General features: G+C 43.1%; 1 protein-coding gene across 1 annotated transcript in view; it reads left to right on the top strand.

The window, feature by feature from the left end:
• The window catches only part of arhgef39 (Rho guanine nucleotide exchange factor (GEF) 39), a 50,965-nt gene that overhangs the window by 2,992 nt on the left and 21,095 nt on the right, over positions 1 to 26,878 (top strand). Inside the window, exons 2-6 of the mRNA XM_018755831.2 lie at positions 6,681 to 6,907; positions 8,134 to 8,228; positions 13,181 to 13,301; positions 15,834 to 15,952; positions 26,143 to 26,213. Of these exons, the coding sequence (XP_018611347.1) occupies positions 6,770 to 6,907; positions 8,134 to 8,228; positions 13,181 to 13,301; positions 15,834 to 15,952; positions 26,143 to 26,213 (544 nt within the window). The 5' untranslated portion in view covers positions 6,681 to 6,769. The remainder of the gene's footprint in view (positions 1 to 6,680; positions 6,908 to 8,133; positions 8,229 to 13,180; positions 13,302 to 15,833; positions 15,953 to 26,142; positions 26,214 to 26,878) is intronic.

The following is a 26,878-nucleotide window of genomic DNA, read 5'->3' as shown; positions in this document are numbered from 1 at the left end:
TTTAGAGTTTTGAGAGTTCAGTGGCATTCTGTCACTGCCTGTGGCTCAAGTGGGCAGTCCAACCCTCCTTTCTCTCACATATTGTACTTCTAAACCCTAATACTCATTAAGCCCTGCCCAGCCTGAGAATAACCTGTCAGCTGTGCCAGGCGACGGCTAATTATTGCTGCATTATAATGGGCATTTACGTGTGCCACATCGTGATCTCGGTAACATCAGCCGACATGAACGCAGCTGTGCGGGGAGAACGGGCCTCAGGGGCTACTGCTGGGGCGATGTGGGCCTTCGGGCCTGCCGACCCAAGTTTCTCTCCGCCCAAAAGTCACTCACTACTGGATATATGTTTGATACTGGAATCTTAAGTTTTAAACTTTATTTTGATTTTACTTCTCACCATTAAGTATGTCTACTATTTTTGTCTAAGAGCCAGCTGTTGGCAAGATGCAATGCATTTATATTTTATTTAGCTGACACTTTTCTCCAAAGCGACTTCCAATGAACTCTGTGTAGTGTTATCAGCCCACACACCTTATTCACCAGGTGATTTACACTGCTAGATACACTACTTACAATGGGTCACTCATTCATAAATTAGTGAAACACTCCCTCTGTCACTAACAAACTATGGAGAACCTAAACAGTGTGTCTTTGGACTGTGGGAGGAAATCAGAGCACTGGGAGGAAACTCATGCAGACACGGGAAGAACATGCAAACTCCACGCAGACTGAGTAGGGATCGAACCCACGTCCTCTTGCACCACCCAGGTGCTGTGAGACAGTACAGGATGGCCTCCACTCCTTAGGATGATTATTAGTTCCAAGGCATTGCAAGGTGGCTGAAGTGGTAGTGCCCTTGAAGTTCGAGATCTGCCTTGCCTTACCTAGTAATGGTGGTAATAGTATCAATATCCGGTAGCATCAGTTAACAGTTGAAGAAGAAGCAATAGAGGAATTTTTTTTTCTTTGTTCAAGAAGTAATGAAATCCTGATTTCTGTCTACATGTTTTGTAAAAGTTAAGTGTTGGTCCCTCTTGGTGAAAATGCTTTGCCTGCTGTTTTATGCCCAGGTCTCCATAAATTGTAATATTGTGCTAAGGAGTTTATTGAAATATTCGTATTGCTCAGCACAAGGAATATTTTTAATACCTTTTAATATGTTGATCTTTAACAAATCACTGGCCTGCATGAGTCCACAGAACAGATCCACTGGAAAACTGTTCTTTATCTTTTGAGAGGGTACCTTTTATGATCATCCCTTTGGTTGCAAATTTAAATCAGTTTAGAAGCTGTTATCGGTAAATTCTCTTTCCCGTCTTTATTTGTACTCTGTATGTAAGCCGCCAGAAATGTTCTTGTAATGTGCATATAGGTTATTTCCTTTTAGCTCTAGGCTGCTACTTCTCCTTTTTCTTTCAAATAATCAGATTACACCATGTATATTTTTATAACCTAGGCAGATGTTTAATGCATAAACATGGCCTTCCACGCACGTTCCAGGGCTGCTATAGTGTGCTTTTTAAGCTTGTGGTTTATTCACCTTCTGGCGTATCAGTTCTAAACACCTGTTTGCCATCAGCAGGAACCCTATCTTAGATTAATTGCCGAGGATCATTGGCATCTGTCACGCTCAGGAAGTTCGGTAACTTGATCCTCTGTTCACTTTAGGTGGTTTTATTTTTTAATGCCACAAGTATTAACCAGCCTCATGGTCGTCATACAAAGGATAATAGCTTCTTACTGGTACCAGTTTATACCGAAAGCAGTGTAGAAGCTCACAAAAGCTATGCAAAAAATTTTTAAAAAAAAGTTTTTCTATATTTTACAGTTCTCATCTGGGAAACTTAAACAATATGGAAGCAGCAGTTTGTTTAACCCTCTGGGGTGGGTTCCAATCCTAAACTGACACTATACTGAGGAAAGAACACTGCTTGAGGAGGGTGAAAAGAAATCCAGGTGTCCAGGATAACAAAATACGGAGACATTTGAAAACGTACTTACATCAAGTTTCCAGAGCTGCTGGCTCAGGCCAGGAATAACATGTCCTTTTTACAAGTTCAGCTGATGCAGCATGTAAGACGATTCAGATTAGTGCCTGTTTGCTGTCTGTGTGGGAACTTGCACCTCACGGTGCCCCCCCAGTGTGCCATCGATTGCACATGCTTGTTTACAGTGTCCCAGCAAGCTGCTCTCTAGGGACGACTTAGGGGTTAATTGCTGTTAAAGCAATGGTGGCAGTGTGCACTCCAGCCCAGTTAGCGGTGACACTAATGAGCAAGGAGGGTGGGAAGGGGGATAGATGACAGTGCTGAGCCAAGGAGGGGCCAGTGTTTATAGGCTCCACTGGTTCTCCCGGTAGCGTCGAGCGCGATGTTGCAGGTCTACCATTGCTAACGGATGGTTTACACACTAGCATGTACTGCACTTGGTTAAAGATGTTAAGGATGTGGGCATGCAGCTGAAAGGTGAAGATCCAGGGGCTACCTGCTGTTCCCGTCCTGTGAGCAAGACACCTAACCTGTGCTGCTCACCTAAACATGAAGCTGTTTAAGTGGGTCAAGACAGCATTAGACATTTAATTATAATGAAAACGTGCATTGTGTAACAGCAAGGAGAGGTGAGCAGTTGATTTTAATGGCCTAGAGATGTCGTTGCTGTGCATTACTGGGGGAAAAATGCTGGCAAAATAAAGCACATGTGAAGCAAGCTGGTGCAACCCATCGTTGCTTTCTACCCTTTTGTGTTGGGTTGGAAAACCTCAGGAGGCAAACGAGAGAGGCTTTTGTCCTTGCTGAGGAGGCTCTGTGTTAGCTGGAGGTTTCTTTGTTGGCCATTAACCTTTCGAGCCCTAGGCCCTCAGAACAGACTCCAGCCGCCCGGGGACACACCTCCCCGCCACTAATTGAAGCCGCACGAGGGCTGTTGTGCCGTTCGGGTGGTGCCAATTAGGAGTGATAAACAAGGCCCAGCAGAGACCCCTGGGGGGTTGTGCGTTCCCAGCCAGTATGCGCATCATGGGCCAAGCTTTCTGTGTAGGCCTGCATCTTTACTTCGAGGTGCAGCGACAGCTCTTTACACCATTAGTAGCATTAGTAGAGAATAATACGCTCATTGCTTTTTGACATGTCGTGTTTTTCGGTTGGTGCACCTCACAATTTGTCTCTCAGAATTGAAAAGGACACACCGAAACGCAATGCCTCTGTCATGTTTTAAACAAGGAATGGGTACCGGTAGCCATAGACGCGTTCCTTTCTGTGTTTTATTTTTGTGTCGTTTTCTAGGGCAGTAGATACCGCTGTGGTTTTTAAAAATGGGGGAAAAAAATGGACCGGTGACCCTAAGGTTGCTAATTGGAATGTTGATGGTAGTGCGTCCAGGCTTCATGTTACTGCTTGTAGGAATATACTTGACTTAAGTTTCTTCAGGGAAATATCCATGTGTTTAAAAGCATTATTATTATTCATTAAATTGTTGCTTAACTGATGCTTTTTCCCAAAATGACCCATTTTTGCACCACAGTATTTTATGTGAACAGTTTAAGGTAAATGTGTTGATCAAAGGTCCTGTGATAGTAGCTGGAGTTGGGTTTGAACCACCAGTCTTTGGGTTACTTAGCATCTTGCTAAGGGACATGGACTTCTGTCTGGTGCTGCTGTAGTAAATATATTGTCACATCTGTTAGTTGACACAGTGAATTTTATATTCACTATTAGTATAGTACATTTTTATTTTTACCAACCTTCTGGTTTATTCTACTGCTAATTGCATTCTGTCAGTGTGAGTTCTGTAATTTATGATCTAATGCACGAGAACAAATCCCGTAGTCCAGGCAGTTCCATGTTTTGTGTACAAGTCCACAGCACATTTCTGTATGCAAAAAAAAAAGTCACATTTTAGAAAAACGAATATTGTTCTTTGGGCTCATTTGTGGATCCACATCTTCCGGTGGCCTATCCTGGCTTTTAAGCAGGTTTATCCATGCATACCAGCCAAGGTCTCCTGTTGCTTGCTGGGGTGCCTTTTTGGGCATTCAGATGAATATTTCATGAAGGATTTTCCAGGCCTGTGCGTAAATAAGACGGCTACAAATATCAAATTGTGTTTTCCCATTATAATAATAATGACTAATATGGAATAAAGCCGACAGGTCTTCTCTGAAGTCCTGTAAGCCGAATCCTAGGTGTCGAACATTTATGAGCCTTTCGTGCACAAATAACTGGTTTGCCTTTGTCTATATTTTTTGCTTCACTTCTTTAAAAGTCCCTTGAGTAATAGGCATATTCATTAAGCTCTGTACAGTTACAGTGTGTTGTTCGGACAAGTTGCCTTTTGATTTTAGTTGACTTCTTCGTGCAAATGCTGTCACCTTTCCTGATTAGATTGTGCTGACCTGCAAACACCAACAAAACAGGGCAGGAAAAGCCCGCAAACAGCTGACATTTCTCTGTCCTGTTTGTTTTCCGAAGGTCTCCCCCCCCCCCCTTTTTCTTCCCTACATGCTCTTACTTTACTAAAATCATTAAAAAAAGGGAAAAAGTTTTAAAAATTGCAATGACATCAGCTAGTGTTCACTTAACAATGAGTGCACAGCATGAGACTGATGAGAAGTATGCTCTGTTTCGGTTTCTGGAACTGATGAATAATATACACATCACAGTAATAGCTAGTCACTGGTTCAGTCATCTTAAATGAAATCTGTCCTTATTCTTTAGAACCTGTTTTTCTGCTCAGTTGACTGCTACTCGGGCCAGTACCTACTGTGCTTGCATTAGTCTGAAAGGACTTTTACAAAGGCTAATACCGGTGGTCCCCAACTTACGATGGGGTTACGTTCCATGAAACCCATCGTAATTCAAATATCATAAGTTGAAAATGCATTTAATACACCTCACCTACCGAACATCATAGCCTAGCATATGTACGATGGCCATTACGGGCTTGTTGCCTTCATGCTGGGCAATTATCTTGAGTTTTTCCTCAAGAGTAATTGCCGTCTTCTTCTTCTTCCCACCGGTAGCACGAGACACAGATAGGTGTTTTTGTGACATTGTGAATGCACAAAACACATCTGTGTGGCAGACTGGGAGATGCAGATCACTGCCGCTGCCCAGCATCGCGAGAGTATCACTCTGCATAACACTTGCCCCAGAAAAAAATTCTAAATTCGAAATACGGTTTCTGCTGAATGTCTCTCGCCAGCTCACCATCGTAAGTCAAGGAGCATCTGTATATTGAAAATGAATATTAGTATTGTTTAATACAACCTGCTGATGCAAGGCAGCCAGTTGGTTTATTTTCATATTAAATTACATTATGCACATTTGCAAAAGGCGATAAATTCCAAAAATTCCGTAACTCTTATATTTGCATATATGTTTTAGTTATGTTTCAGGTGAAGTGACATCTGAATTTGCAGTGGATGTGGAAGGTTATTCAACTTTATTAAAGTTTATGCAACTACTTTAACAGTTAATGTATAACTAATTAAAATGAAGACATTCATACTTTTAACTTGCAGTTAATGAGGAGTGAATCGGATGAAAAGTGCTCCAGTGATAACTAGCTTCACCTAAAACATACCCAAGCCTTTTTATTTGACAAATGTGTCCAGTTATGAAGAGCAGGAGCAGACTGGCACATTTCCAGTACTAATGTGAACATGTTCAGTAAGGAGCACTTTTTGTACATTGCTGTAGCAGTATGTCTTTGGCACTAAATTCCACACTGACACTGTTGCACCCAGCCAGGCTGCTGTCCCATGGGCATTTTGGAAATACATTAAAAAAATAAGGTCTGATCCTTACCTTAGGCTGTATTAAAGTACAGGCCTGACAGGGGAGCTTCTCCAGCATGGCTCCTGTAGCCCTTCCAGGGTGGATGTTGGCCTTACCTGTGTATTGCTGAGGACCATCTAGTAGTTCAGATGTCTTTAATAGGGTGTCCATTTGGAAATAAGTTCTCAGATGTTATATTCGAACAGAGTTAAGCTCTTATATGTGTCAAATATCAAAATGCAGACACATAGGTGTGATTGTTACAGGGCAGTAGGTTTTTATAGGCATTATTGACAGTTTGGTGGAGGCTTTGTGTAACAGTGGGTTGTCCGTGAACTGTAACACAACTTCCCAAGTGAAATCCTTCCTTTCATGGTTCTTCCTCTCTTGCTCGCTCACTCGCTTTCTTGTTCAGCACCTCTGTTGAATTCCCTTTGCTCCACAGAATGCAGCTCATCTTAGCTTTGAGGAAACGTTCTCATCGTTGTCTGAGAGATGTGATGCAGTTTTTGAGAATTGTTTAATGTGAGCTCTCCCAGTAGATTTCTTGGCCTATAAACTTCAGATGGTATTAGCCTATTAGTTTTAATGCCTAGAAAGCTTGTGTGCCGCACATAATCAGTTGTGTTTTGAATTCTGTGATTGACCATAAGGGACGCAGAGTGTGATTCTGGCTACGAAAGTCCTGGTGTAAGGTTTTCTTTTTGCGGTTTTTCATGAAGCCTCTTAAATGTTACTCTCACACTTTTGATGGTGATTATGTCCAAGGGTTAAAGACTCTGTTGATAGACGTGTCTCCAACCCCTCAGAGATGCAGCTGGTGTTTACAATTCAATGTTTTGCTGGTGTGTTCAGTGGTGTTATAATCTGACATTTACTATTATTTGCTTTCTTTGTGACATTTTTCAGGTGTGTTGGTCATCAAGAGCTTCCCTACCACCTCATCTCAGCACATTTGCAAGAACTCTTTGCCCTAGTTTGAAAGACGGACTTCTGCCATGAGCTCAGCACTGACCCCCATCAGCCATCCCACAGCAAATATACAGGAGCAGAGGGAGCGATGGGAGTTTCGCACGGGCCGAGAGCTGGTCTGCACCGAGCAACACTACTGCCATCAACTGGAGCTGGTCATCACGGTGGGCGCTGCCATGGCTGTACTCACGTTTATGTTGCATTACTTCATTTAGCAAACACTTTTCTCCAAAGCGACTTCCAGTGAACACTATGCAGTGTCATCAGCCCACACCTTATTCACCAGGGTGACTTACACTGGTAGATATGCTATTTACAGTTGGGTCACTCATCTATACATTTACATTTATTCATTTAGCAGACGCTTTTGTCCAAAGCGACATACATCTCAGCAAAAGTACAATTTATGCATTACATTAAGAGAAAGAGACATAGCTGCAGACATGTGACTCAAGTAAACATACATACAGAGTATACATCAGTGAAACGCACTCTCTCTGTCACTCACACACTATGGGTGACTTGGAGTCGCCAACCTACTTGTACAGCATGTCTTCGGCCTGTGGGAGGAAACCGGAGCACGCGGAAGAAACCCACGCAGACATAGCGAGAACATGCAAACTCCACACAGACTGAGAGGAGATGAAACCAGTGTTCTCTCGTACCACCCAGGCGCTGTGAAACAACAGCGCTACTCACTGTGCCACCCAGTCTGGCCTTTCCTCTTCTGTTGGTGCATTTTAAAGCTATCAAATTCACCTGTGCCTGTGTAATGTTTTGCACTCATCTGTAATAGGCTATCAGGCTATATAGGCTACTCTACAGTGTACATAACACACACGCCCAAGACTATGAATGTTGGATGCTAGAGAAGCAGATCTGTTGCATGGTTACGTCATTAACTGAACACAGAGCGTGTCCAAGTTTAGCACTAGAGACCCTCTTTACTATGTGCTGTGCCCTTTTTTCTTTTAAACTTTGCTACAGAAAAAAGCTCTATGCCAAAGCTACATTAAATATTCCTCTCTATTCTAATGGTGTCATAAATCTTGCTATTGTTGTTTTCATTAGCATTGTTATGCGATTTGAATTGAGTGGTCGATTATAAAAGTGATATATAATGAAACGTTGTGTTCATTATTAATGGGCTTCGAAAGCTTGCCATTTCATATTCCACGCAGTGTTTTTTTTCTACCCAGCAAACCTACATTAAATTTGCATCAGAGATTAAATTGTTAAGAGTAATTGAGATATCATAGCTGATAAATGCCTTCCTACGCACGTCGCTTCCTTTTCCATGGTGCCTATGTAAAACGACAGCCTCAATGAGATGGCGGGATGTATACAAATGTTGAAAAGATTCAGTTTCCCCTTTTCTTCTTTCTTGCAGTACTTTGTTGAGATTCTGAATGCCAAAGGAACCCTGAGGCAGGACATTAGAGAAGGCATCTTCAGCTCAATTAAATCCATTCATTCAGTAAACCAGTAAGTATCCTTTAAATAATTTACAGAGTATTTATTCTTTACAGGGGATGGGGGCGCATTAATTGGTGGCTTACATATTAATGAAGTACCGATGAACTCTGAGGTTGCATGGTATATTTTAGCTATCCGCGCTCACAAGATCCTTGCGAATCGATAAACGTGGCAGCTCAAAATTGCATGCAGCACTTTCCCTTGATGTGCTGTTTTATTTTAAACTCAGTGTTGTGGAGCTGCCACCTGTACAGTTCTGCTTTCTCTACTTTTAGGTCTTGTTTTTTTTTTGTGTTAGTGTTTTGTAATGTTTTGCCCTCATCTCAAGCCCCCTCTGCCCTTGATTTGAGCATTTTCCAGCAGCACAAAGATCATATAGTTTGCTGAGGACTGAGAAGTTTAATGCAGAACTCTTGAGAAAGGTACTTGGCCTGCATTGCTTCAGTAGATATCCAGCGCAACCTTTTATTGTTAAATCCTGCAGGTCTTTGACCAAAAAATACCTTTTTATGTTTCCTCCTCCGGAAAAACGTGTGTCCTGTGTTGCTATTGCCTGTTACTTCAATTGTTTTATGTATGGAAGTGCATTCTGTCCAGCACCATATTCCTTCCTGGTGAGAGGCTGCAGAAGAACAAGACAAAATAGAGATTTCCGTCATGTGTGCCAGCAATGCAGGAGATCAGCATGAGAAAACCATCTGAAGTAGTAATAATTGATAGAAGCTCTGCTAGTGGCTTTCTGAGATGCACCATTTTTGTTTCTTCGAGTGCTAAAGGCTCTCTCGAGTTTTCACGACTGCTCTGGCTGTACTTTGTGCAACTGACACAACATCAGTTGTTTGTGTGTGACTTATAGAGAGGCGCTGACAGTTTTCCTTTTAGGAGAGCACAACATAATCGATACCCTGAACACACCAGCATCAAATGTGGAGGTGTTTTGCACCTGAAAGCTGTGTAGCAGCAGAACTCTTTCAGTGCCAACTACCCCCAGAGAGCGTTGCTCACTGCAGCATATATGAACCCTGCTTGCTCGGTTGTTGCTGTTTGCAACCTGCTTGTGTCTGAATGAGCAAGATAACCACATTTTAACAACCCTGAAATGGCTAATAAATTCAACAGCTGGATCAATATTAAAGATTCAGCCCTGTCGTTTGAACTGAAACCCCGCGCTGATGCACACAATTCATTTCCTTATCAGCCTACTAATTGCCGCATTATCAAATGCAGCTGGGTGCTGTGCGGTGGCATTTTTGCAAGCAGACCAGCTCGATGTATGGTGGAACAATTTCACCAAAAGAGGTGCTACATCTCAGAGCGCTTGATTGAAAATCGCATCTTATTTGGAGTTTAAATGATGAATACGAACAGGGTCTCCACCTTCACGCAAGACTGACAGCTTTTGACAGCCATGCACAGTGATGAAACTGAGAGATGAACCCAGCAGTTTGGGCAATGGGTCACACCGAATCTTGGGGGTAGACTGGAGGTGGGGGGCAGCAGTGGCATACATCACTGTTATAACCGTTACCCGAGTTGTGGGAGGTCGCTTAATGGCTGCTTAACCATTCCAATTTGTGGAGGGAACGCAATGAAACATCGATTGCGAAGAACTAAGATGGACAGTGATTTCTTGCCTCTTATTTTTGGGGACAGAAAATGTCATTAATTCTTGTTTTTCCACAAAAAAGCTGCCCATTAATATTGCGAGATTTGTGCTGCTGTGGGCTTCTGCACTGCTGAAATAATAAAAAATACGGGCTGTTTGTCTGGTACAACGTGAACCTTGTACACACGAGAGTGAGTGGGGAAGGGGCGGGGGGATAAGACACTATGCAGTGGTCCTCTGTCCCTGTAAAAGTTTGACGTCCCCAAGTCTGGAAGATTAGAAGTCTGCAGGCTTAGATGTCTGTTCCTTGATTACAAACCTCTGGAACGAAGCATGCTTTTCCCCTCATTTTTTCCATCCTCACTGCCTTTTTCAATATAAATAAAGAATGAAACAACATTCAAAACAAATATACAATTCCTTTTTCCTCTGGCGAGTGGATATGCATATGTATTTAAATTTGCAGGCGACACAAGAAACGGTTACATTCTCTTGCAAAGAATAAAGTCCCCTATCAGCTATCATCTTTCCTGTCGTGTGCTGCTATGTAGAATTAAATTCTAAGATTTCTCCCATTAATTTCTACTAAGTCTTGTTTGTAGTTGGGTATGATGACACCGCATGTGGAAGCGATGAAAATGAGCCAAAACATCTTCGAGAAAAAATTCATAAAGCATTGGGAAGAAAATGAAAAGTCGTCCTGTCAGGGAAGCATGCGTTTACAAACTTCTTACAGAAGTGTTCGCAAGATAAGAAGAGGTGGCGGTCCTATATTTGATTTTTATTTCCTGTTTTTATTTGTTTACTTTTATCCCGGCGCGGGGGGGTTGCGTAAATGAATTCCCGTTTCAATAAACATTTCATTAAAATGTCCCATGATTTGAATGTATTGATACGCCACTGCCATACATCATCATTATGGCTGTTTGTGGAGTATGGGGACCGGGCTGTGATAGCAGCCAGGGATAATTGGGTTGCTGCTCCATAGCAAACTATAATAAAGAACTTGAAAGTGCTGTCACTTTATCGAGTAAGTAGCACAATTTCAAAAAGTATTTGAAAAATAAATATTCTGAAAGAACGTGTCTAGGGGGTTTCTTAATGAGAATAAATGTGGTTTGAAAATAGATCAAATAATATCCCACGTGTCAGAAGCTGATCCTTGTCACTGAGAAATATTGAATAAAATTACAGCATAATTGAATGTCTTAAAGGTGCCTGGCATAAAAAATGAGTTTGGTTCCAGAACTGCTCAAGTTCAGGCCTTGAAGGTTCTCGGGGGTGTTCAATTTATCAGTTATTTTTTTTATTATTATTTTTAAATGGGCTTGTTGAGTCCACATGTTGCAGTACTGGTGCTCATATAAAAAGATTCAGCATACATATTGGGATATTTAAAAAAAAAAAAAATTATACATTTTATTTTTTCCCCTTAATTTAAGCAATTTGTCCATGTGGAGGATAATGGCACATTATCCATCTTACTCAGTAAGAGGGGGAAAATATATCTTTGTATGACCTAAGACCTCTATAGAAAAAATGACTTTGATAGAAGGCTTGTGAATTTCAGGCACTAATTGGATACACATTTTAATGAGGACATCTCGTTTTAAGAATCACCTAAGGCTATGCTTTAATGTGAACATGCTCATGATTTTGCTTATGAGGCAAGCAATGTATACGTAGGTTTCGGCAGTGCATAGGCATAGCTTGGCTGCAAGGTACGTGCTACCTTTGTTTTTCACTACACCGTACAGGAACAGGCAACCCTGTGTGCCAGTGTCCTAAACCTGGGATTCAGGCACCTCTTGGGGGGGGGGGTTAAAAGTTTGTTGGGCACGCATGGGATATGGTGGCAATCTCTCTTCGGAGTGAATACTTTGAACAAGTCGTAAAAGGTTGCGCTTCACAGTCCTTAACCCTTTCTTACCTGGCCTAGAGTTGGGTGTTGCTTCCTGTGTTTAAACATGGAGGCCTAATAATATCGTTCCGTTCTCTGCCTGCGTATCTCTTTGTTTGCTGGATCATCTGACAGGTGTGATCGTTGCAGTTGACAGGGCTGTCAGCTGCGTTGGCCCTCGTTCCCCAGCGTTTTGTAGCAAAGCAGGTGAATCTGTTAGTCAGCACGCTCACGTGGGTTATCAAATGTGCCGCAGTTTTTATCTTGTTTTTGCTGTCAGCTGCAGCGCGATGGCAACAAAGGGGATACAAAGCAGCGAGTAATTGGTATTCTCATATTTGGTCCCTCTGCAAACAATATTGCATAGGCGCTTGTAGTCTGAGCCCAAACCTCTGCAGATTTCTCGACCACTACGAATTAATGTGGATTAACGTGATGCAAATGGAATATTAATGTTGTTTTCACAGTGCTCCTCATGGCAAGGAATTTAATTGCCCTAAAAAAAGTATGGAAAATGTAGCTTGTATTTTTATTTTTATCATAATAGCCTCTAGCTGCAAGAAAACCCGGAAATGCTGCTTTTCCCTGCCCTTTGCCCTCGTTAGAAGTCTCTCGACTCCGCTGACATCTCCGGATGATGAACGGAGACTGCAGTGGCGTGCAACTTCATTAAAATCTATTTAAATCAACTTCACTGCAAAAGCACACCTTCTCTAAACATCTGAAGTCCCAGGGAACATTGTTAGGAAGTGGGTTGGCGCGCGTGTGTGATTCCAAGTTTAGATAATAAGCTCGTTGCGCGTGTCAACATCCTGACGAATTCCCCATTTATCCATGTTAGGGTAACGTGCTTGACAGCCAGATCGACTGCTTTGCTTTCCTTTTGATGTGCCTTTGTTCCTGGGTTCAGCAAACACTCTCACCACTGGAAAGTTCCTGTGCCCACTGTCTGAAGCTAGACAAATATGTGAGCCACAAGGAGCGAGCCTGCAGCGACTGCGCTCGCCGTCATTTCCATGTTCCTCTCCCGCATACTGAAAACAAATTTCAAACTCCTAACAACTTCTTTGGTGTTCTCCTCTTTGCTTGTTGCTCTAAGGCCACTGTGTTGTCAAGTGACATTGTAGTGGAGCGCGGGAAGCATTGTGCAGCAAAGCAAAACACCAGTAGTGAAGCCGAGTGGAAATTACCCCAGTTTACATCCTCACAGTTGAGTCAAATTGAGACAGACAAAAATGCAATAGCTGAGGCTGTGTTTTCTGATATTCAAACATACCCTGGTGATGGAATCTAGTGATGGAAGGGGATCTGGTAGGAGCGTTGAAATTGACTGCAAAGAACCGGCTTGAGAGCAGGTGTGAATGTTATTTACATGTAGTGTGTGTGCGCGTGCGTGCAGGTTGACAGTGTTGCCTTGTTTCTTTATTCATTCGATTTCGCTTTGGTATTGCACAGGACATTGCTGGCCTACTTAGAAGATGGCATGTTTGGCCAAGGCTTTGAGAGGTTCTGCCAGCATCTGAATTGCTACACAACTTATGTGGACAACATTCATAATGCTTCCAAGGTTCTTCAGGTAAGAGGTTTTCTTTAACACTGCAATAAAACTGAAGGGAAGGGGCAAAGCAGTACTGAAACATTTATATGAACATATATGATGTACTAACCCCAGCTGTTCCTCAGCAGTTGATTTTAGTCATTTAATATCACTTTGGTCACTACATTTTTTTTTTTTTTTTTTTTTTTTTTGGATCCTACCTGTTTTTTCCCCATTTTCCTTTTTGCAAGTGTCCTTAAACTGCAGATCTCCAGGTCACCAACATGTTGCCATTAGCAGAACTGATATCGTAACCATGTCATTGCACATTGGAATATGGCTACAAGCAGCATCTGTCCCTGCACATGTTACACAGAGTCATCGTCATGCATGGCTTCCAGTACCGTCCCTCCAACCAAGCCCCAGGCCATGCTTCCAAAGCCACAGATGACCGAGCCCAAGGTCCAGAATCCAACCCTTGCCGCTCGCATTTAAAGCAGGCTGCTCCGTCTTATGTGCCATTTGGATTATGACAAGTGGGTGACACCCTCTGCAATTCCATTCCGACTCCAGAAAGGCTAACTGTCTGAACAGGGCCCAGCCCCGCATCTCATTACAGCCTGCCTGAGTGGTGCAACCTTCACAATAAGCTGTCCATTCATGCCAGAAATGCTCATCGGGGAACCTTACCGCTCATTAGTGTTTTTGCTGTCAAGTGCTGCTACCTGGTCTTTCTTAATGAGTGGTCACCCCTCACCCCCACCCTCCACCCACAAACACCTTTGTTTTCACGAATGGTCTTTTCCGCCTCAAAGCCTCAAGGTCCACCTGGGAGTGGAAGCATAGTCACCCCTCTGACATTTCCTGACCTCTATACTTATTTATCTCTTTGAGCCCCTGAGCCCCAGAGATATCACTGTCTTAATTAAGAAGAAGGATGTGGCCGCAGCAAATTGACTGATCCCATTGATTAAGGACTTGCTGCACAAGTAACATTGATTTTACCACTGGGTCTACATAAATGTAATTGTTGGAACACGCAGCCGCATAATTGCAGCAATGTGACAGCAAAGAAGTTGCTCTGTCCTTTTCAACCTTCAGTGTCGTCGTTTTGCATGATAATATAAGTGCACTCAATTAAACGGAGTTTTAAATGTTAGCCAGTGTCCGTTCTGTTGGCCTGTGCTCCCTTCTTCTAAGGTTTGCAGTAACACCTTACCGCTTGACATGGAAGTACATCAGTTTATGATGAATAAGAATTTAAAAGTTAAAGAAGTGCTCTAATGCTATGTAAGTCCCCAATTTATGATTGTGATGGTGGGTAGAGATCTGCTCCTTTGTCAAAATGCACTCATGATTAATATCTGCAAACATTTTGTAGTCATTTCAGCTGTGAAATAATTTACATTTACTTATTTAGCAGACGCTTTTCTCCAAAGTGACTTCCAGTGAACTCTATGTAGTGTTATCAGCCCACACAGCTTATTCACCAAGGTGACTTACACTGCTAGATACACTACTTACAGTGGGTCACTCATCCATACATCAGTGGAACACACACTCTCTCTCACTCACACACTATGGGGAACCTGAACAGCATGACTTTGGGCTATGGGAGGAAACCAGAGCACCTGGAGGAAACCCACGCAGACACGGAGAGAACACACAAACTCCACACAGACTGAGCAGGGATTGATCCAATGTCCTCTCACACAACCTAGGTGCTGTGAGACAGCAGCACTACTCGCTGTGCCACCGTGTCACCCTATTCATGCAGTAAGCAAGGGCAGTGTTTACAACTTCCTGACCATGTTCAGCTTTTTTATTTCTTCTTTCTTTTCCAAAGCATTTACAAACCTTATTAGCTCTGTCTGTGCTCTTAAGATATGCTGAATTGGATTTGTAAACATACCTGCTGTAACAGTAGAGACACCAAAATTACAGCAAGAGTGACATTGGATTGGCGGGGAATCCTTGGAATCCCAGTGAGCATCATCAGTAATGATACAGTTGAATGAAGACTGAACTTTGGGCACAGGTCAGTTTGTATCTCCTAAAGTTTGTAAGTCCAGGACTTACTGTAATGTTAATGAGAAGTAACTAATGTCAGCAGTTCCCTATGTTTTTGAGTGCTTTGTCAGGAGTACTGTACCATCAGCAGTTCACACACTTCAGCCTCTGTGGGCTGATGATCTGCTGTGCTGAAAGAGAAACTGGTGAATCATTGCTTTTCTTTGCTTTTTTTGGCACATAGGAATGTAAGATAGTGCTAAATGGACTTGATTTTGTGTGTTCTTAGTGAGTCATTTTGCTGGGTTCTAAAATCCCAGTCTGTAAACAGGCATAGTGATGGGTCGACGCACAAGTAACTGGGGACGCTGTTTTTACAACATACATTCGCTGTAGTTATGAGCACAGATCCCTTGCTTTGGGACCATAAGCCTCCACTTTATTGTGCAACAATAAGTTTTCATTAGGGACATCCCTTCAAACTCTGGAGAAGTGTTCGGTCCTGAGCAACTATGTGTAAGAATGTTGAGTATGAACAGTAACCCAGTCTCCATCGTGCAGGTTCAGGTGCAGAAGAACAAGGCTTTCCGGCGATTCAAGAAGCTCCAGGAGTCGAGGCCTGAGTTCCGCAACATGAGCTTGGAGGACCTGCTTCTGCTGCCACTACAGCGAATCCAGCAGTAAGTACCCCCACACAGCCTCACCCCTGTGTAATGGCCTTCAGATGCTTTTCACCAGCCCCAGGTGTTTACAAGCTTCAATACATTGGTCTGATTTTTTTTTTTTTTTTTTAAATTTTATTTTATTGATAAACACACTTGACTATTATACCCATTTTGCCAAGTCTTCAAGTGGTATTCATTGGGCTAAATCGTGCATAGTACAGTTGAGTATCCTGTTAGAATATTTACACTAATAACCGAGTGAAAACCCATACACACATGGCTTGACAAGAGTTCAACACTTCTACAGTCATCTTCTGGATTTATTTATTTTTTTTTTTTAACCTTTCCAAACCACCCCCCTCACCTCATTGGCATACAGATCAGATATAATTTTGAGTTATTCTTTAGTGTGAAAATATGAAGCTGTATATAAATCAATAAAATGAATCAGTGATTCTGTTTTCTCACAGCCTTCTATCGCTGTGCAGGATCAGACTGACACTCACATTATGGACTTTGGAGATTAGACCCCATTTGCCCACTGACAGTACTTTCATTCTTCACACCCAGACCTATAGATTTTGGATATGTGTTCTTGCATCATGACATCAGTGAATTTGCTGCTTTTGACTTTAGCAAAACCCATAGACTGTCACTTATCTATGATCAGAGGGTGACACAAGGGGTACTTTTTGCTCGTTTGCCCCCCCCCCCCCACTTAATATGTGAAAATTTCCAAAGTACTGTCTATGCCATTTGCGTTGCTCTCATTGGCACACACGAGTAAACGTTTTTCACACTCGAGTTCTCCCTGATTTCGTACATCTTCATTAGCCGTTCATTTTCATCTGTAGGAAACCTTAATTGTAACCCGCTGTAAGAGATGGAATTCTTAGATGACGGTGGAGCTCATTTCTGCGCTGATTGTATCCCAATCTTGTCAGCGTAGGCCTAGTTAACTACCAGAATTTGTTGGCTGTAATTTCAAATGGTCATGAACCCTGTCGTAAATTAATACAGCATGAAGCAAAAATGGGCCAAAACACATTTCTTAATGAACAAGAGTAATAACATGACACTGTTTCACCATCCTAGTGGAGAATATCTTAATTATACCTCTTTCTTCTCTTCCCTTAAACCAACCTGTGAGTACAAAGGCCATCGTAGGCCTGGTCCAAATAGAGATTCTTTTGGAGAAGTGCTATTATTGTAACTAAGGGGTTTTGTGTGTGTGTTTAATTTAATTTTGGCTGTATTAACATTTATGTTTTATAGTTCCTTGTTTTTAATTATATGTTTACAGTTTACTGACTGCCTGACTCTTTTACAAAGCTGTGCAGCCAGAGTTCTGCTGATGACTGAACACTATCTCTTCATGGTTATACACTGCTCAAAAAAATTAAAGGAACACTTTTTAATTAGAGTATACCATCAAGTCAATTAAACTCCTGGGATATTGATCTGGTCAGTTAAGTAGCAGAGGGGGTTGTTAATCAGTTTCAGCTGCTTTGGTGTTAATGAAATTAACAGGTGCACTAGAGGGGCAACAATGAGATGACCCCCCAAAACAGGAATGGTTTTACAGGTGGAGGACACTGACATTTTTTCCCCTCCTCTTCTTTTCTGACTGTTTTTCACTAGTTTTGCATTTGGCTAGGGTCAGTGTCACTACTGGTAGCATGAGGTGATACCTGGACCCTACAGAGGTTGCACAGGCAGTCCATCTCCTCCAGGATGGCACATCAATACGTGCCATAACCAGAAGGTTTGTTGTGTCTCCCAGCACAGTCTCAAGAGCATGGAGGAGATTCCAGGAGACAGGCAGTTACTCTAGGAGAGCTGGACAGGGACATAGAAGGTCCTTAACCCATCAGCAGGACCGGTATCTGCTCCTTTGTGCAAGGAGGAGCAGGATGAGCACTGCCAGAGCCCTACAAAATGACCTCCAGCAGGCCACTGGTGTGAATGTCTCTGACCAAACAATCAGAAACAGACTTCATGAGGGTGGCCTGAGGGCCCGACGTCCTCTAGTGGGCCCTGTGCTCACTGCCCGGCACCATGGAGCTCGATTGGCATTTGCCATAGAACACCAGAATTGGCAGGTCCGCCACTGGCGCCCTGTGCTTTTCACAGATGAGAGCAGGTTCACCCTGAGCATATGTGACAGACATGAAAGGGTCTGGAGAAGCCAGGGAGAACGCTATGCTGCCTGTAACATCGTTCGGCATGACCGGTTTGGTGGTGGGTCAGTGATGGTCTGGGGAGGTATATCCATGGAGGGACGCACAGACCTCTACAGGCTAGACAATGGCACCCTGACTGCCATTAGGTATCGGGATGAAATCCTTGGACCCATTGTCAGACCCTACGCTGGTGTAGTGGGTCCTGGGTTCCTCCTGGTGCACGACAATGCCCAGCCTCATGTGACGAGAGTATGCAGGCAGTTCCTGGAGGATGGAGGAATTGATACCATTGAATGGCCCCCATGCTCGCCTGACCTAAATCCAATAGAACACCTTTGGGACATTATGTTTCGGTCCATCCGACGCCGCCAGGTTGCACCTCAGACTGTCCAGGAGCTTAGTGATGCCCTCGTCCAGATCTGGGAGGGAATACCCCAGGACACTATCCGTCGTCTCGTTAGGAGCATGCCCCGACGTTGTCAGGCATGCATACAAGCACGTGGGGGCCATACAAACTACTGAGTACCATTTTGAGTTGCTGCAATGAAATTTCAGCAAAATGGACTAGCCTGCCACATCATTTTTTCACTTTAATTTTTGGGGTGTCCTTGAATTCAGCCTTCTGTAGGTTGATAATTTTCATTTCCATCAAACGATGTGGCATCCTTTCGTTCCTAACACATTACCCAGTCCATATCAGTATAGATATCCAGCATGATTTTTTTCCCCATTGAGATCTGATGTGTTTTCAAAGTGTTCCTTTAATTTTTTTGAGCAGTGTATATTCTGAAATAATGTTTCCTGCGTTTAACCAAACTCTCATTGTGGCTACAGCCTGCTGTGTGCAGACCTTCACTGTGTCCTGCCATCACAGGTTATTGTATCCAGCAGTCAAACGATCCCTTGCTGTCACTATACACCGGTAAAGGGTTACAGCTGCCGTGTGTGTAAATGTGAGAAGCGCAAAGATCTTGGATATGATTACTCTTAGTACAAAGAGGTGTTACACACACAAGAGTAATTTCTCCAGCACTTCTGCACTAAAGGTGTGGTTGAAGACAGGAGAAAGTGTGGAAGCCTCTTGACAGTTTATCTAGGGTGAAACTCTGGTCAGCTTAGCAAAACATTGCCCTTCGAAGAATCCTTACTTCTTCTGTATGATTAGTCTTAGACCTTGGCAGCAGTGCCAAGATGCACCTGAGATCACTTCCCTAGCCAACCCTAAATCATTCCTGCCTTTGTTTGGGTTGTTACCTTTCGTCATGTTCTTGGTTGTTCTAGTGTTTCACAGTTTTACGTAAATGTTGGGAATTTATGACAAAGTTCCTAGTTCTCACATTTTATTAAACTGTTTTTTTTTCCCTTCTTTTGTTTTAAACCTCCACGAGGTTCATGAGCCTCGAGCATATGGTGGACACGGGCCTCTCTGGACATGAATATCTGTCATTTTCGGGAGGGGAGGGTACTTCAAAGCACTTCCTGTTGCTGGCAGTATTCTGCATAGCACTTTGGCTGAATCTTGATTGTATTAAAAAAAAAAAAAAGCATAAAATTTTCTTAAGATGCAAAGTCCTTGCTATTCTGCTGTGTATCTGCAATCCAGTGTGTGCAACTGCAGAGCTAGTTACAGTGAACCTCAGGTGGCTGTGTCATAGCTCTCATCATTTATACTAGCACTGAGAAATGTGAGTTGCATCTGATAACAGTAAACATGGTCAAATGCAGCCCAACTAACAGCATAATATTTTGTCCCAGGGATTTATGAACGGACGGAACATGGATTGCCGTAATGCTGTTCACTGATTATACCTGCGTCTATAACGATGGTGTCTACCTGTGCCTTTCACTGTGGCTAAGCCAGCTCCTAGGTGTGGCACAAAGAGCAAAGGCAGAGGATCCCTCTATACAGCTGCCCCTGGCCCCCTGCTGCCAGGGAGAGCTCTGCTGTTAACTGCACTGCTGTAGATTCCCGCAGCGCACGATAAGTGCCGTGAACCGGCTGTCAGCACATCCAGCAGCAGCAGCCTCTCCCTGCGGGCTCCAGGCCCCGGGCTGCCTGCTGCTGACACCCGTCCGCTGTAATTAAGCACGGCAGCAGTGCTGACGGAAGGGCTCCTGGAGCCCACGACGCAAGGGGCCATATGCCTGCGCCAACTGCTGCTGACGTTCGTCACACCTGCACTGGGCGGGGGGTGTTCTCTCCCTGCCTGACACGACCCTGCTGTGGGATGCAGGTGCTGCCGGGAGCCCGGGTCTGGGCGGAGTGCCCTCTCCCATGAGTCAACACCCCCCCCCCCCCCCCCCATCCACACACTAATGCACAGGTGTTAGACCAACCTGGGCGCCAACTCACCTGCAGCAGCGCCTTGTCCTCAGCAGGTTGGAGTAGTACTGCCAGCGTCGAGTCAAGCGTGCTTTCCACTTTGGGGAAATGTGGAGGTGTCAGGAATGCAAAGATGGGAGTTATATTTGCGTCTCAGAACACACTGCTGCTTTGTCTCACAGTACGCCCCATGATGCCCCCCTCTGTTTACTCCAGTGCTGCCAACAGCAGATTGGATAGCCACCTTTAAGGCACATGTGAATGGACACTTGCTTATTGGGATCTATTGATTATGTATGTCCATTCAATTGTTTAAAAGTTATTGTGTGATTGGTGAATCTCAGTCCTCTGACTGCATTGCTACAGGATCCATCAATGAGGTAAAATAGGTGGCTATTGATAGGGTAAGGTGTTTCAGTGATTACACCAGTACAATTTCTGTGCACCATATGACTGAAAGTAATGATTTATGGATGCCCAAATTTCCACACTTGTCGACACAGGGTTGTTTTCCACTAGCATCCACACCACAACGTTTGAATCCCAGTACCATGCAAGAGTACCCTCCTCTTCTCATCATGTGACACAGCAAGATGGCTGGGGTTCTGAACTTTTACACTGCATCAGATTGTACTGCTGGGAACAACCCACCAGAGACATTAAGTGAATGCTATAACCCCCTTTGTTGGGGACCACAGTCTTTGCTGGTAATATGATTTCTTCATGTTATTTCTAAACTCCATGTGATCAGCAAGAGGGCAATCAGCGGAACTGCATGCGGTAAGGGGGAGTTTTTTTTAAAAAAAAAAACTGTGAATTTTTCCATTTACTCTGTATTGCAGTGTTCTTGAAGCAATTATTGTATTTTTTAATTAGCCGAACTCAGGCATAGCCACGTCGCACCGACCAGCGCCTTCCCCATGTCAGCGAGTGCCTGCTGCCTCCAAGTAGATGCACATTGCTTACAGTTTTTGAGCTATTAAACTTGGATAATTATGGAACCGTCTATGCAGCGTTCAATAACCCATGCAGATGCCTGACAGCACATGTTGTCTCTTAATTAGAAATTTGAATTTTTAATGCATGTGTATTAAGTAAAATAATTGGACAGATATTTTTCCTTCCCTCCTTCCTCTTTCGTTGACAAGTGTGTTGGTACGGAATGACCCAACATGTCTGTAATATGCAGATGAAATGTGCTATTTTTAAGGCAAAGGAATTAGCATGCAATTGTTAAGTGGTGCATCTGTAAGTAGGACAACAGCGCTTTCTAATCCTGCAGTCTTCATTATAATAACTTAATTGGTATAGATATCATTCAGATTATATTATTGTCTTGTTATCTTCTCTTTGCTTTTGTGGTAATGAGTAAAACAGGGCTGCTAAATGAGCAACTTCCGTTTACATTATTCGGAATATGCCTTAATATTTCTCATTAGAATGTTCCTTTTTTGTTCAATAGAGGGGGAAATGCTTTGCTTTAATTAGTTTTTTCCTCTTCCCTAATAAGTACCAGGACATTCAGTGCTGATAATGCCTGTAATGTATTTGTTCTAAAACTAGAATAAAGAAGAGAAATTATTTCACTTTCAAGTGCTTCTTAATTGAAGAAGGCTTAATTTAACTCCAAGCTTGTTCATTTTTTTATTTCTAACAAGTAATGTGATTTTCCCTGTTATCCGTCTATGTAAATTAGATGGAACCCAGATGTAATTTAATTTCCGGCCAGCCGTGTTCCCGGGCCTCGCTGTAGGTCTCATCACCGCAACTTCAGTCTCAACTTTGTTTCCGTGTCCTATGTTTGCTTTGCGGCAAGTTCTCCTTTTGTGAAACAGCCATTTTCATACCCTGCCATCATTCATATGTCTGTGGTGGTGTCTGCTGAGGATTTTGTCCCTTTTCTTGCTACATTTCTTCCTGTGTAGTTTCCAGGATCATCCTGGTGTTTCAGATAAATGGGCAGGAAGTCAACCGTAGAAGGGGGCGCAGTGGGTTGGACCGGGTCCTGCTCTCCAGTGGGTCTGGGGTTCGATTCCCGCTTGGGGTGCCTTGCGACGGACTGGCGTCCCGTCCTGGGTGTGTCCTCTCCCCCTCCGGCCTTACGCCCTGTGTTGCCGGGTAGGCTCCGGTTCCCCGTGACCCCGTATGGGACAAGCGGTTCTGTGAATGTGTGTGTGTCTTTGCCGTACTGTGTTTTGTACACCATTCACAACTTTCTGGCTTGAATTGAGCCCTCAGTTTGGTCATGTGGAAAGTAAATCGTGAAACACTGTGGATACTGATGGACTCATTCTGTAAATGCTTTGTCGTTCAGCATCAAGTCGCCACATCGGCTTCCCTGCAAGTGGCTCAGGGAGACAAGCTTTAAATTTCCCATCTGCAGTTCACTGGCTGTTGCCCTTGGGTGACCTATCCAGCCTAACTCGATCGGGCAGTGACAGCATGGCAGCATCGCACCCACAAGACAGAGCCAGACGGTAAACACCAAGCAGGACGCTGAACGGCAGAGACAGACGGAGGAAATCAATGGCAGCTGTCAATGGCACCAAGGTCACACCAACCGTCTCTGGTTGTATTGACCAGGGCGAAGAGCACAGCAAACTCTGCGTGGCAGCGTGGTCGAGTGTAGTGCCTCTGGAGTATGGGAGAGCTGAGAAAGCAGGCCCTCGGTATTGGATTTTCCTTCTGTCTTCCTAGGGTTGCAATAGTTCACACACTTCCTTCAAAGTCGCGAAAAACTCTGGGAGTGTGTGAGTTCTCCTGGCGTTTCCTCCACTTGCAAATTGTGCTGTGGCACGCCAAGGACATAAAGGCAATGCAAGTAGCACTTTATAAGGTCTGCACGTTATGTGTAAGCTTTGGTTGGTGTTCCATGTATTAGGCCAACACGAGTGAAGGCATGTGCCCCCTGGTTTCGACTGCAGTCAGGAACAACACAGCAAACTGCTTGTGCTCCTTTCAGAGGTAGATGCTGCCAAGTAAATTGGAGGCAGATTTTTTTTTTTTATTATTTTTTATTTTATTTTATTTTATTTTATGCGGCGGCTCTACTCCCGGCCGCGCTGTCTCCCCCCCACAAAGGCTTGTCAGCGGTGGAGTTTAAAGAAAAGGCAGCGGGAGAGAAGGCTTTCTACTGGATATTATCACTTTCAGTCGTTTTCACAAGCGACGGGTGACATCCTTCTGCTGTCACAGGTATTTATATCAGAACATGGCTGCAGGAAAAGTAAGGCGGCCGCCATTGTTCTCCTCCCACTGTTCTCTCCGTGATGAAATGCAGCACCGGCGCTCGACTCAGTTCTTTAGGAACCAGAATACTTCTGCAGCATCCTTTGCTCAACTTTTTGTCCATTGGGATTTAAGGATGGTTGTATATAAACTTTTTTTTTTTTTTTAAAAAACCGTGTGCTTATGAGCAGAGCAAGTCTGTAGGTTAAAGCCCCTTCAAATAATGGTGAGGCTTACTGTGTAAATATTTAATAAAGCATATAAATGTTAATTGTTATGGACAATAACCACCGTCTTATGAATTCCATTTATCCAGCAGGCTGTAGATATGTTAGAGATTATCTTTTAATGTTGCATAAACACACTGAAAACATTTTGACTGATTAATATTAATAAAATCTATGTGGAAACATATGGGTGGAATCTATGGAAACATGTCTTTCCTTCGAAAGAAACCTTTGTATTTTTTTTTTTTTTTTTTAATATAAAACATTGTTTATGGTTTCTGGTGTAGCTTTTCACAGCTCCTATGAAATTCCTGCCAATGATGCTTTTGTTTTGAAAGCCATGATACTGAGAGTATAAGGTGACTGCCCCCTCATTATAAAACAGAACTCTAACATATGTATACAGGTACTCTTATATGGTCCGAAGCATCTGCGTTATGTTAACACCTCTTGGTAGCATTAGGCTACAACACTGTAAAATGTAGCGAATGCGGTTGAGCACAAGGTGCTGAAATTGTGAGCTTCAGAGACAGAGTGTGATCTTGGGATGGTACAAATCAGGGCTCCTTCTGCCTGCCTTCCTCATCTCATCTCTCTAATGTTTAGCCTTACACTCCTTACATTGTAGAGGGAAACTTCCTCAAATATCCATTTCTTTGCCTACTGTCTGACTGGAGAGATGCGTAGCTGTTTGTTTCACTGTTTGTTTTGCAGTGATTACGGAAGAGCGGCATGTGAGAGCCCTACACCGCTGTAACCCTGCCTCAAGGAATGAAACTCATCTATTTTCTTGACATTAGTTGTAATGACTGAAAATGACAACTGTTGATGGCTTTTTGCAGACCTCAAAAATGGGTTTACTTAATGCCCAGGAAGCTTGAACTACTCTAAAAGCTGCACTCAAGATGGGGAAAAAAGAATTAATGGATTGGGTAGCGATGGACAAGCATTTGCTGAAATTTAGGCTTAGCATCAGATGACCTGAAACCTGCAAAGATTCAGGGCAGCTCTTTAGTTCTCTCCCATTTTCTCAGAATAGAGATTTAAGTCTGTTCTTCCTTGTTTCCACATAGAGAGTGTAATTAAGGACCCTTAAACTTGTGGTCCCCACTTTTACTGGGGTGTTCACGTGTGCTGTGCCCCTTATGTCGCTTCCAAAATGTTTGTTGGTGCTCCAGTAATGCATACTTACATTCTCCTGATTGCTCTTTATTGAGTATACTTTATTTATCTAATTGATAATCTTATGGTTCTCTAATTGGCAAACTAGTATTCTGACCTTGACTCCTGCCAAATAGCATAAAATTTCTGAAGCATCAGCAGTACCTGACAGTACCCAAAAGTGAATATGGTGCTTATAAAACTTTACTAGTGTCTAAACATTGTGTTGGAGTTACACCACCCCCACCCCCTAGCCTAGTGCTGTGAAATCACTGTGGGCTGGAAGTAGACATGAGGTGACATTATGAAATATCAAGGTATAACATGATAAAATGTTCCATGGTGCTAAAAATTTACATCAAGATACAGATCGTTTGAAGGTACGAAAAATAACTAAGTTAAAACCCCTCTTGGACATACTTTTCAACAGCGAGTTGCTTTCCTCGTTCAGCAAAAAGGTGATGAAGCCTCACATCTCATATTCACACGGGGCAGCAGGTGGCATAGCAGTTAGAGCACTCGCCATGTATTGAAAGGACCTAGGTTTGCTGTATTGCCTTTGTAAAAGGCACCTAATTGCTACAGTGAAAACTACCCAGCTATATAAAATGGTAAATCAGTATAAGCAGCTTAGTATTCAAATCAAAAGCATCAAGTCAATGAATAAGTAATAATGGTTCTGACAAAGCTGAGTACATCTGCAATGCAGCTATCAAACAAAAAAACTTTGTGTGACTGAAAGTTGTGATTGCTTATTTTCTCCTTTAATTTTTTTTAAAGGAAATGTGTTGTGACTCTTTCTCATGTATCTTTCATTCATTCATTCATTCATTCATACATGTATCTTTATTCATGTTTTATGTACTGTGGAACATGTCATCCTGACTTCCATTTTGCTAATCTGACTGCCATTTTCCAGTCTCAAAAAGTTTTCTGTGTTGTAGGGTGATTAGTGTTGACAGCACAGGGTGGATTGCTGGGAGAGGCGGGTATCCTCTCTCTGTAAATGGGGTTAACGGAACTAAGGCCTGTCAATATGTTGACCATGTGTTCTTTCTCTCCTATATTTTTATGTATGCTCAGGTATAAGTATTTCCTGCGGGATCTGACTGAGAACACCAGTGCAGACAGTTCTGATTTTCCACAGCTTTCAGGTAAGAAGGCAGCAACCTTGCAAAGATCAGTCATGATCATGTGGTTTAGTTTCAGAAATCATGAACTGATGGCAGTGCATTTTCCGTGACGTCACATTGACTACTTTTCTGTCTTGCTTAAAGGTGACGGTTTTAGCTCATCAGGGCATTTATTTACCAGATGTGGTCCTTCTGGCCATTACTGAATATATGTTGCATAAAATACTTAATTGTACATTAACGTTGACATTATTTTCACACACACACTGTCTGAAATCACTTGTCCCAAGCGGGGTTGCGGTGAACTGGAGCCTTACCCGGCAACACAGGGTGCAAGGCTGGAGGGGGAGGGGACACACCCAGGACAGGACGCCAGTCTGCCGCAGGGCACCCCGAGTAGGACTCGAACCCCAGACTCGCCAGAAAGCAGAACCTGCCCAAGCCCACCTACATTATTTTTACTTCATGCTTATTAGCAGTAACAGTAGTGGTTGCAGTTTTTCTGGTCCCCATCATCTATCATCATCATTATTATCTATTGAGGACAACCAGTACAGCTGTAGCCTGTTAGTAAACCTTGTTAATGTAAAATAAAGAAACAAACAAACAAGAGTCAAGCAAAGAAAAGTTGGGGGTGGGTGATATAAAATGTCTGGGTGAAAGACAGCTCTCCCTTGTCCTTGTGA

The sequence above is a fragment of the Scleropages formosus genome, chromosome 24 (genome assembly GCF_900964775.1).
Source record: "Scleropages formosus chromosome 24, fSclFor1.1, whole genome shotgun sequence".
Lineage (NCBI taxonomy): Eukaryota > Metazoa > Chordata > Actinopteri > Osteoglossiformes > Osteoglossidae > Scleropages > Scleropages formosus.
This window is presented reverse-complemented; position numbering and strand designations above follow the sequence as displayed.